The following is a 12,652-nucleotide window of genomic DNA, read 5'->3' as shown; positions in this document are numbered from 1 at the left end:
AAATATATTTAAACAATAGAGTGTTTCTGTCGAGGAACTATCGGCTGAAAGTTGCCCCGCGGAAATTTGATGTTCTTAAAACAAATATTTGCCCGAGAAGCGAAGCTTCGAGGGCAAATATGCTAGTTTTAAGAATATCAAATTTCCAAGGGGCAACTATCAGACTGATATAACTTGGATATATCAACAAAGTTGAATTGGTAAATTGGCCACCGTAACGATTACAAAAGGTGACGTTTCGAGCGTTGGCCCTTCGTCAGAGGGCTAACGCTCGAAACGTCAGCTTTTGTAATCGTTTTGTAAGCCTTTCAATTTTAGGTTTTCATTTTGCGTGTGACAGTAGGAAGATTCAACCTATTAAAAAGGTGTTCAATATTGAACAAAAAGTATTTTGTCAAGATTTAGGAGTAAAGTTCAAGAAAATTGTTTAAAACAAATAGTGGAAAGAATAGGATAGAATAGAATATAATAGCAGCCTTATCTAAAACTTTCAAACTTTCTGCTTATTCCGATTTAGACAAATCTGTGTGCAAATAATCCTACTTATCCACCCTTAAGAGTGGACATTATTAATCATAAAATATGTAAAGTTTATCAAATACAGCTCGAATGCAAGACTACTATGTCAGGTTTCTTTTGATCTTTAAAAGGTTCAGCTAAATAATCCTCAGCAGATATACAAATTTTATTCCCTGTCTCTGTCTTGCGAAAATAAGCCTGATCGTGCCATATGAATCTGTGCATGCGCAACAAAATACGTTTTATGTAGTCTTCAACAAACTGTTTTCATAATATGACTATTCCAATATTTCCCGCTCCAAACCATTGCTGTTAATTTACTCACCCCTTATCCCCTACTCAGTGTTGCTTGGATTATTATGAGGACTACAATACATGACAGTGTGTAATGTCAAGCCTTGTGTAGTACAACAATGGGTAATAGGAGGAGGGTGAAAAGGCATTTGAAAAGAATCAAGTTGTTTTCAGAGCTAAAAAATTTCAAATTTGTCTCAATTAATAATGTCCCAGATTATAGTTTGTTATCCTCTCTTGTTATCCTGCCTTGAGATGTCAGACTAAACTGGAGATATCAGATCAAGTTTAGACCCTCGTGTCATTACATCAGGAATAGCTTGAAGCACATTCACTCTGATTGAACTTTGTTGTCAAATACTATGTAATTGACACTACATTTACTAAATTTTGACAGGTCCCTGAGCAACAACCAGTTGAAGAAATTACCATCAGGCATTTTCAGTAACAATACCCACCTGGAAGTGGTGTAAGTTTGGAGTCTTTCTAAATATTGGTGTAAGAGGAACAAGTCAAATCCCACCCTCGAAAGAGACATTTAAGTGCGTGGGTTATATTATATTGCATGTTTCATGCATATCATTGGTCATGTCCCAATAAAGCTGCACTAAAACACAGACTAAGAAATTTCCTCTTAAACATGCATTGTATTCGTTTGCAAAAATGGATTATCGAAGAAAAAAATGTAAGGGAATTTGTTGAGGGATCATTCTAGGGTCAAATTTACCGTTAGACCCTTTCCCGCTTCTTTAAATATTCTCGCTATCAAGTCAAGAATATTCTATGTAGTTCAGTGCTCAAGGCTGTGTTTCATTCTTCTTGTGTTTATTCTTCTTTGCACGAAGAATGAATGAAAAAACAAAAAGAAAAAACAGCTTAGTGACACCTATAGTGAAAACCCAGTTTAAATGAGCCTGTCATTTAAACTTACAGTGCAATAGGTGTAAACGACTAATTGAAAATGTGTCATTTCCCTGAATTTCTCTCCAAGCGTCTATAAAACATTATCACGGTATACGCGAAATTTACAAATTTTGTTGATCTGAAAAAGATGTTCAAGACTTTGGAACCACGAACCGCGTTTCTTCAGCTCAATGAAGTAACAAAATACCAATGGTGAACACCTCATTTCTCTGCACATTATCACAAACTACTGGACGCTGTTAGATAACTCACGAACCCCCACGGATTCTTTAAGGCCTTTATAGAGACATCCGGTTTCTTATAACCGTACTTCAATTTGACTGTTTACTGTTGTTTATATTTCTGTTAAACTGGATTAAGGGATGCTCTAGAATTAGGGTGCAATGGGGGTCTGGTGTGTTGTTCCTCTTTGTCCTTTTTCAAAGTCTTTTAGTTGAAAATTGTTTTTTAAATCTGATAGAAATATCTAGTGGTTGAGAAAAGTGTACAACATTGAACAGGAAGGAGCTCTTTTCTTTTTAGAAATTTGAGGTTATAACTTCGGATATAAATACAAAGAAAGTAATAAAATAGCATCATTTGGAACAAACTTTTGCATCATTACCAGATATCGGAGACATCGATCATATTTCACCTCACCAAGCCTTTAAAGATGGCGGAGAAACGATTACAAAGAAATGTATAGGATAAAAAATATATATCCGAATTACTGACCTGTAAAAGAGGATGACCATCTTCCATTGCTCCTAAAACAAAGAGGACAACCTTGTGATACTAAAAATATTGTCCGGTGGTTGATTTTTAAAGGAAAAGTTCGGACAAATGATGATTCAAGATTTGACCTAAAAGAGACCCAAAATGTCTCATAAGTTCTCAAATGTCGTCAAATATTACCTGAGGAATGTTCAAATTTGGACATCAAACCTTGAATGAATTCATTTTCCATCGCTCTCCACACCATCGTCTAAAAACAAACCTTCAACAACCACCAGAGATTTCCTGTAGATCGACTAAATAGTTCGGACAAATCAACGCATAAGAAGAGTGATAATCCAGCTATTTATGCAACATGTCCCTAAGAAGAGACGCGTTATAACAATGCAAAAAATATAGAAAACGTCCGCCGTATCGGCACTTTTCCTTCGTTGTTTTGGAAGCCATTTTAGGAATATAGCGATAGCGAGGCATTTTCATGTGGAAGTACGCTGGTCTTAAAAACAGCAGTCCACTATTTACAATACCCAAGCTCCCATCTCAGTCCGTTCGCACGTGGGTCGCGTGCGTGATTGTATTTCAGCTTGGAAATTAATTATTAAATATTACGACATTGCTATAGCATCTGCAGCGCATTTATTTACTTGTTTTAAGTTCAAACTATGTCTGATTTATTAAGCGATCGTGAGCAACAAAAAGCTGCTGCCAATCTTCGAATTAGCAGCCCAGCAAAAAATTATCGCAGCCGAGAGGATGTTGACGAATCTCAGATTGCCTTGTCAGTCGAAATACCGTATTTTCTCCTAAAAGAATGGCATGGCAACGTTGATAAGAGCGATCCTGAAGTGAAAACTCGTAACTACATCACTCTTTTTAATGATTTGATCCCCGGGCATTGCGCTCGAATAAACCAAGAGTCAGGGCAACGAATCAATAACAACTTGTCAAAACAAGCCGGGTCAGTGAGAAGCAAGTACAGAAATCCTAAGAATAGTCGAGGAAGGAATCAACTCGATCAAAAAAGTCTTAAAGTTAGCATTTTTTAACATGAACTTGTATCACTCAAAGGTGTTGAAGAAGAACTTATGGGCTCAAGACAAGCTAGAGAGATTCAGGAGTGGAAGGAAAGAATTGAAGACCTGGAAGATCAAAAGAAAGAACTAGTGAGAGAAATGAATGAAGCCCTGAAAGAAACGGACGAACACCTGAAGGAAAAAGATGAGGAAATAGCTCAATTAAGAGGACAAAACGATGAGTTTTTTCAGCACATAAATAAGCTCGAGGAGAGGCTGGGGGAGGTAGGGTGCACTGGGAAGAAGCTGGGCGATCTTTTCCAAAGGCAGAGGTCCAGGCAACTAAAAGCACTAAAATGTAGAGCAGAAGTGGCACTCTGGTTCATGAAGTCATATGGATTGGAAGTGAGTTGCCTCAAAGGTGCGGATGCCAAACATGGCACACCATATACGCTTCATTTTGGCAGTGAAAAGTCTGCCGTACCCACACCCACACCAACCAGCATTACAGATGAGAAAGATGAAAAACTGGAACAAGTCCTCTTTCTCTTAGATAAATTCTGTGCAAGTGATGAACTCTATCACGAACTTACAATGATGTGTGATGAGCTCCCAAAGTCTTATTTAGTCAAACAAAAGCGAAATGAACTTAACAAGATTTGCACAATTCAACCTGTTCCAGGCCAGTACCCAGGTGCCCAGATATCTTTCTCTGAGACACTGATTGAACATGTGAGAGAACTTTTGAAAAATAATCCACATTATGACCTAAATGAACCTGTGAAAGTCAAGATAAGTGGTGATGGGGCAAAAATGTCCAGGAGCACTAATTTCATGATCCTCTCCTTCTGTCTTCTTCAAACTGGTGAAAAGGTGATGTCCTCTAAAGGCAACAGAACCATAGCAATTGTCAATGGCCCAGAAAAGTATCACACCATGGTAAACTCTTTCAGATCAGCCATCGATGAAATCAACACTACTTTGGAGGCTGGCTCAATTCAGGTTGATGGGAAAAAAGTGAAAATTGAAATGTTTCTGGGGGAGATTCTAAGTTTCTTCTCATGGCCATGGGTCTTAGTGGTACCACATCTACTTATGCTTGTCTTTGATGCCTTATTCACAAGTTGGATAGATGGAACACTGAAAAACCAATGGAGCACTACCTCTCTACAGAAATGAAAAGGACTCTGTCCAATATTAAATATATGCTACTCCTTCGGAAATTTTCTGTTATAAACCAGTCTCTTTTAAATATTGAACTAGACCATGTCATTTTGGATGAACTTCACCTGATGATGAGATTAACAGACTTCCTACTTGAAAACTTAAGGACTGAAGTTATGGAAAGGGACAGCAATGGTGACCTCAGAAAGGCAAGGGAAGAGAAGAAAGGTGTGTACCTAGAGTCCCTTGTCAAGGCTATAAATAATATTGGAATTCCTTTCTCAATCTGGGAAAAGAAGAATGCAGACGGTAAGGGAAGTGGATCTTATGACTGGACAAGTTTAATTGGATCAGATAAAAAAAAGCTTATGGACTTTCTGCCAGCATAACTGCAACAAAAAGATATCCTCTTCCTTGAAACGAAAGATGTTGTAATTCAGCTGTGGTCTGACTTCCACGATCTCTACAAAATCATAAATGAGTATAGAGAATTACTCCTTTTAAATACAATTTCATCTATCTATGTATACTTCATCCTGCGTTTAAAACTATCAAGCTGCAAACTTTTGTAACTTTTTTTAAGACAAATCCATTACTAAAACAAATGCATTGTGTCAACATAACAAGCAAAATCCTGAGTCATTAGTTATTAACCCTTAGACCACTAACAGTGACCAGCATCTCATTTCTAACAATATTAACCCCAAATTAAACAAAGTCACAAGAACGAAGGAAATAATAACTAAATAAAGGAGCTCTTGATTGTTAAACAAATTCTCCTCGTCAGCACCTTGAAAAATGTATTGAGAACAGTATGGAGAATATTCATACTGTTGTTAGCATGTAAAGGGTTTAGTAGTCAAACCTTTATGTACAAAATTCCATAAATACAATAGAGCAGAAACTCTGCCTCTAAAATGGAAGTCAGTTAAAAAAAATGGGTTTATAAAGTTTTCTATGTAATAATATCAGTGCAAACCAAGTGATATCAGTGACAACAGTACTTTTGCATTCCGATAGGTTTAACCTGTCTAGCAAACATAGCTAATTTAAACAATTTTGCACCAATTTTAAAGTATTTTTCTTATTAAGTAGGCATATTACCCACAGTACTGGTACACAGGATTTGTTGAGAGCTTAGTTATCATTCTCATAGTAAGTGTGCCTTATTTTGCACCAACTTGACCGAGAAAAATACACTTTACATCAAATATTTTGGGAGATTTAAACTGTTGATTAAAAAATAATTCAACTACCCTTCCCAAGCCAATGCACCTTCAAGGCGCTTAACTAGAATTTCCTTATTAACTGCAGTGCTTAATTCTCTACTATGTAAAGCTTACTTTAAACCAGGTACTGTCATCAAACTTGGATTGATAGCTACACTTCCTTCCTCAGTGGCATTGCAGAACTTTAGATGAGACCACAGTGATAAAATATCAGCAAAGCAAGTATTGCACTGTTTACAGACAATGGGTTTTAGTGCACACAACACTGATTCTTTCGCGCCTCTGCTGCTTGCACAAGTCACCAGGTTAATACTAGACAAACAAACTTGACAACTGAGCAAATCATTTTCTTTATTTCCACCACAACTACAAACATTTGGTTGGTAACATTGTGGTGGAGAACGTCATTGGTAGTGTGAGGGACAACAAGAGGGCATTGGTTGATGTTCAAGGAGGTAAAATGAGAGAACATAATTACTTCGCATTACTTGCCACCATTTACCAGTGGTGGTGCTAACATTTGACCGGTTAGGTAAGGTCAAATCACACTTCACTCCAGAAGTTTGGCTTCTTTAGCCTGCAAAGAGACAATGCCACAACCCACCCTATATCTTCTAAACAGCAAATTTTCATAGGGAATGGCATATCCAACTTTCCATGTTGCGACATTAACACAAATGTACCAAACTTGTGAAGAACACTCTAATTAACTCACATACTCGAAAATTGTCCTTAACAACTCCTCTTTTATTTTCCTCCTTGTTTTCACAATGTCTCTCTTAATTTCTGCTCTCACACACAAAAACTAAGTTTATCATCTTCCACGCATCTCCTGTTACAACCTCGTGATCTAGCCTACACATGCTTATGCAACTTTCGCATTGCATCATCTCTAAACGCGTCTCCTGTGTGCTTACGGAACTTCCGTTTAACTTGATGAAAAAAGCAATGACATCAAGTTAAAATACATACTACACATTTCTTTCAGTTCTGCAACCTGGGCAGAATTGGTCTCTATTCTATTAAAAAGTCCCCCTGCACTCTTCAGATACTCACCTATGTTGCCAAGAGGCAGTCGTTGGATTGTTTATGCCTCTGTTTCATCTTCCTTTCTTAAGTGTCAACTAAACAATGGTAATATAGAGCCAATGCAATGGTTTGATTGCCAATAAGCCTAACTGGTAACTTGTTATACCTATTCTAGCTTCATCACTAAAATGTTCTTTTACTCTTGAAGTAAAGTATCCCAATACACCCCCCCCCCTACCTGATGCATGCCTTACATGAGGAAAACTTCTCTTCTGCAGGTATTGCTTTAGGTCCACCTCTGATTTCTGCAACATCCCCTGCTTCCTAGCACGCTCCCCAACATTGTCTGTACCAGAGACCCTCAAAAGAGTCTCTATTCCCTATAGGTGCTCCCAGACCAGAAAAAAAAGGATCAGACTTTGCTCTTCCCACGCCTTAACCTGTCTGGAAAATGCTCAATCCTAGACAGACCAAACTGTCGGATGCCATTTTCAGCCGTGAACTGTAACTTTCTGGAATTTCAATTTTTTTCTGAAAGGTTTGGGGAAGAGAGGAAAGAAAATTGTTCACCAATTCAGTATTAGAGGTTCTCATTACCTTAGTTTAAGGTTTCCAGGTGTCATCTTTACCCATTCCAAAACTAACCCCCATAGTATTCATGTTTCCTTTATGAACATGTGCATTTGGGAAAGGATATGTAGCTGCCTGGTTGAGTTCATTGGCAGCCCAGCTTTGCCAGGACATGCCTGCTCCTGACTGAAATTCAACAGTGCACCCTTTATCACAAACAGTCAAAACATTACCTTCAAACATTTTCATCTCTTCAGTGAGCTGCTTCCAGAGGTCATGCATTATTTGATCTTTCTCTTTTACACTTACACCTGATCACCAAAGTTCCAGTACACCATACTTAGAATTGACATTGTCAGCTCATTTGTTTTAGGAGCTCCGTCATCCGAGAACTGAGAAATTAAATGATTTTCATTTTCATTGAACCAGACTAGTTTACAAGAAAGATGGGGAACTCTCATGTGCAAATAAATAATTATAAACACTAGGCCAGTGACTGTGTAAGAAATATCTGATGCCCCTGGGATCTGTGTGACATGATCAATGTCTAAACTTTTAACAAACTTGTCCACATTATTATCTGAGAAACTTAGCTTGGGTAACCTTAAAGGCCCATTTTCAACCGAGATGCCTTGCGCGCCCAGATCATTTTTCATATATGAAAAATACGCTATTTTCCTCGAAGTTGCAGAATCGCTTTGATATCTTCTTCCATCTTACTAATTAGGGCTTTCAAAGTTCCATCTTCAGTCATGTGCGAACAACAAACTATCGTAGTATCCATATCAGTAAATAGTTTTTAATTCTTACATGTATGACGGTGAAAAACGTCATTTGAAAAGTTGATGCCCCTGAAGAAGCGGTATAGAGGAAGGCAGGGTCTGCCCGGCTCGGCAAAGGTTATTCGACTTCGAGAGTCTGTGTATGATTTATGGAGGGCAAGGAAAACAACAATAGGTTTCGGTAACACTACAGACAGTGCTTTTGCAGAAATGTTGTTGCATTGTTCCTACGATGGAATTAGAGACTCCGGGGAGATTTTTTCGAGGTGAGAATAATTATTTGACTGATTTTTACTTGAGATCCTGAGATATGTATGTAAGCGATCTCATTTGTACAAGTCATTATTCTATAATTGAAATGCGTAAAGTAAATCAGTTTTGGCCAATATTGGTTATTTGTTTATATTTTATTTAGTGTTGAAGCGGAAAATTTCCTTCAGCATCAAGTAAGCTTTGTAGAAGTTTTATACACAGCCTCGATTCGAAAACAAAAACAAACGACTGCAAAGGATCTCAGATGAAAATGGGCCTTTAAGTCAACTTAATAATAATAATAATAAGACTTTATTTATTGAGGATAGCACGTGATAGTGCACAAACACTAATAAACTTGTGGTCCTCTTAATTACAATAAATATATAAATGCAAATACAATAGAATCATTAATATATTGAAAAAAAAAAAAAATTTAGCTAATTACAAATAATATTTAATTGATAAAATATATAATACAAGATAATATAAACAAGTAAGAATATATAAAACTACTATCAATAAAATTTACCGATTAAAATGAGCTAAGCATGATTTGTCATCATAATAATATTTAAATACGTTGTCTTTAAAGGCCTTAAGTGTATTAGACTTTTTTAATTCAGGCTTTAACTGATTCCATAATTTTATGGCAGAAACTAGAAAAGTTTTCCCTCCTTCTCTAGCCCTTTTAAACTTAGGTAATAAAAAGTTGTATTTACAAAATCTAGTGTTGCGTGAATGTACTGAACTTAATAATCTTAAGCTATCATTAAGATAATTAGGTACACAATAATTAATCCTTTTAAATAGTATTGAACATTTAGCTATCTTAGTAGAGTTATAAAATGGTATCCACTTTAAACGATTGAATAGCATAACTGATGAACTACGTGGTTCAGCATCTAATAAAACCCTAGCAGCTCTCTTTTGTAGCCTAAGTATTCTTAAAAGAGATTCATTAGAGCAAAGTGACTGCCATGCAACATTGGCATAATCAAATAATGGCTTAATCAAACTATTATAAAATAAAAGTCTTTGGTTAAATGGTAAACAAAGTTTGATCTTATTCAAAATTCCAATTCTTTGTGAAATTTTTTTGCACAGTCTGTCAACATAAGTGTTCATTGATAAATCGTGGTCAATGTCTATACCAAGAAGTTTAGCTGAGGGTACTTGTTCCAATGATACACCATTAATAGTTTTAAGAGATAAATTATAACCATCTGGAAGTTTCTTCCCAAGGCGTTTGCCTGTGACCAGTAGTGTTTTAGTCTTTTTTTCGTTGAGAGGAAGTTTATTGGTGTGCGTCCAGCATTCAATTTCCTTCAAAGAAGCAGCTAGTGAATCTTGTAGAGAATCAACCGCTGAGATATCTGCCGATAATGTCAGTGTGGTGTCATCAGCATAGAGATCCAGGTCAGCACCATTAACATGTAGAGGCAAATCATTGATATAAATGACAAAAAGTAAAGGGCCAAGGATACTACCCTGTGGAACACCATGCCTCACAAGAGCAGAGTTAGATGTCACATTATCAAGAGCAATAAATTGATGTCTATCAGTCAAGTATGAACTAAACCATTTACGTGCAACTGGAGTTAAACCATAGGCATTCAGCTTTTGCAAAAGAATTTCACGGTCAACCATATCAAAAGCTTTCCTGTAATCAACTAAAAGAAGACCGCTGACTTGATCATTGTCTAGATTAAATAACAAATTGTCTATGACTCGTATAAGAGCAGTGTCTGTTCCATGGTGTTTCCGAAAACCTGACTGTAAAGGGTACAATAGATTGTTTTCACATAAGTAATTATAGAGATGATCGTGTATATGACGTTCCAGAATCTTTGACAAAACTGGTAATATCGAAATGGGTCGATAATTGTCCGGATCCTCACGGTCCCCAGATTTAAACAACGGAATGACTTTCGCTATCTTCCAACAATCAGGGAATACACCAGAATTAATTGAAATATTCAAGATTTGAGTAATTGAATAAGCAATAGCTGGTCCTGCTATTTTCAGATATCTTGCACTTATCTTGTCAATACCCATAGCTTTGTTAGTTTTGAGTCCTAACAGAGCACCCAGCACAAAATCTTTAGTAACAGGAGGAATATTGAAAAGAACATCCGGATCTTTTCTTGAACAAACAAAGTTTTCAACCTTTGAATTGCAATAAGGTACATTAGGTAGTAGATTCCTCAGTGAATCAGCAATTGAAGTGAAGTGATCATTAAACTTTTCAGCCAAAACAACATTTGGCGTCTCAACTGATTTTGATACATCGCCCATTAGCGATTTTATGGTTTTCCAGATCTTTTTAGAGTTTCCCTTGTTGTTGTTGAAACAGGTGTTATAGTATTTATATTTATATTTTATATTATATTTTATATTTTATTTTATTATAACTCCAAGACATTTAATGTTACGTAGCAGCCAGACCTCTTTTTCAGTATTAAAAATATTAACTTTGTGTTTTGCAGACAAGATTTATATATTTAAGTGGCACGGACTGTTTCAGTACATTTTCTGAATAGTGACAATCATTAATGGCTCTGTCAGAAATACCCTGAAGAAATTGGCCCCTAATAGACCACTTTCATAAATGGTTGCCAGATTAATATTCTTTTGTTTAAATTTAAATTAGCCTTTCTGGCCTCGTTCTCCAGTACAAAATTGAAAAGAATACATTATCTCAAGCGAGACCACAAAGGCTAATTTCATTTTAAACAAAAGAATATTAATCCAGCAGCCATTTAAGAAAGTGGTCGATGGTTTCGTAGCTTTCATTGGCAGCCAAAAAATCCCTGCCCCATCCAATAGCGTATCTATTGTAGACGGTTCGTTTCGTGGAGCAGTCAGTCAAAAAGCCTGATATATCTTTCTTCTACCATGGAAGTGAAAGGCCATACCCACTCAATATAAAAAAAAAAGGTTGAGACGCTTTATCCAATGTGAAATAAATAACTGAAAAATGCTCTTTAGTATGGAGAAGCGTACATAGAAAATCACGTGCGAGGTCGTAAAGACTAGAGGACTTACTGGAGATCTCTAAAAAAAGTGTGGGCTCTGGAAAGACCCTGTTTACCTGGCCAGAAAAGTGGAACTTGGGGACCAAGCTAATGCAGTGCGGGAAAAGATGCCCAATTGTGTTATAAAAGATGTGAGGTCAAGGTTTCCTGACCCTTCAGGCATTCCTTACATGGGGCATAAAAGGGAATAAGCAAATTCTCATACAAATGCCCATGTCAAGGAGAGCAATTATAAATAATTATTGAATAAGTTCATGAAACATAGACAGTCAAAAGAAAATTAAGAGGTGGAAACGTCAATAAAACTGCGGGGAAAGTCCCATCAGTAATACCTATTATTAATGAATGCTTCACTACTTAGTACCAGCAGTTGCTGTAATTATTCTTCCCTGGCTACCTCACATCTTTTAAAAGACATTTGAGCTCCCATTTAAAGTTATCACAGGAAGTCAGAATCACTGGTAAGCAGAATGGACATCAGTTATTTAAAAAAGGTAGACCAGATGGTTTCCCTGAATTTGAATGTTTTTGCAGTAAGCACCCTGATCTCTGCTAGACGATTCGGATGCCTGGCATGTTGGTACATCTGCAGAGACTATACTTCTCTGTTCACATTTTCATTCTGCAAGAGAAATAAGTCAATAAGAAAGAGTAAGCATAGCATCCGGACTAGCTGTGCTTCCAGTTGATGATAAGCTCAGGTGGCTCGATGTCAGTCCTTTCCTCTCCATTTTCTCCTCAAAAACCAACAGAAGAGCCTCTATCAGATCCGCATTCTGTGTACTTGAGGTCGCTTTTGTTAGATTTAACGCGCCTTTTGACGCGGTCTTTGATGCCAAGAAGTCTGCTCTCTTGAGGAAGCTCTCTGCTGAAAGAGAACTGAGGACCTCGATCTGTTGGACGCTTTTTCTTGTGCATAGATGGGTTATTTCCGTCAGCCATAACGCACAAAATTCACAATAAATATCCTTCGAGCAGCGACAGCTAAGACTGATGCCGAACGACCACTAGAGGTCTGAAATTCTGGCTGCTTATATTGCGCATACAGTATTTATGACGCCGCTAGTTTCAGTGGGAATAATCTGAAGGCTCAGCCAACCGATGTGTACAAGGGGCTTGGGGAT

At 37.1% G+C, this 12,652-nt stretch overlaps 1 protein-coding gene and 2 pseudogenes across 1 annotated transcript in view; 1 reads left to right on the top strand and 2 right to left on the bottom strand.

Moving 5' to 3' along the window:
* LOC111344265 (uncharacterized) overlaps window positions 1–1,357 on the top strand; it is a 29,534-nt gene extending 28,177 nt beyond the window's left edge. Inside the window, exon 6 of the mRNA XM_088750401.1 lies at window positions 1,211–1,357. Within this exon, the coding sequence (XP_088606527.1) occupies window positions 1,211–1,286 (76 nt within the window). The 3' untranslated portion in view covers window positions 1,287–1,357. The remainder of the gene's footprint in view (window positions 1–1,210) is intronic.
* LOC148737496 (uncharacterized) overlaps window positions 1–12,652 on the bottom strand; it is a 221,608-nt pseudogene that overhangs the window by 195,761 nt on the left and 13,195 nt on the right.
* LOC148737497 (uncharacterized) lies at window positions 5,828–12,470 on the bottom strand (annotated as a pseudogene).

This window comes from Stylophora pistillata, chromosome 2, assembly GCF_964205215.1.
Source record: "Stylophora pistillata chromosome 2, jaStyPist1.2, whole genome shotgun sequence".
Lineage (NCBI taxonomy): Eukaryota > Metazoa > Cnidaria > Anthozoa > Scleractinia > Pocilloporidae > Stylophora > Stylophora pistillata.
Note: the sequence above shows the minus strand (reverse complement) of the source record. Positions and strands in the feature narration are given on the sequence as shown.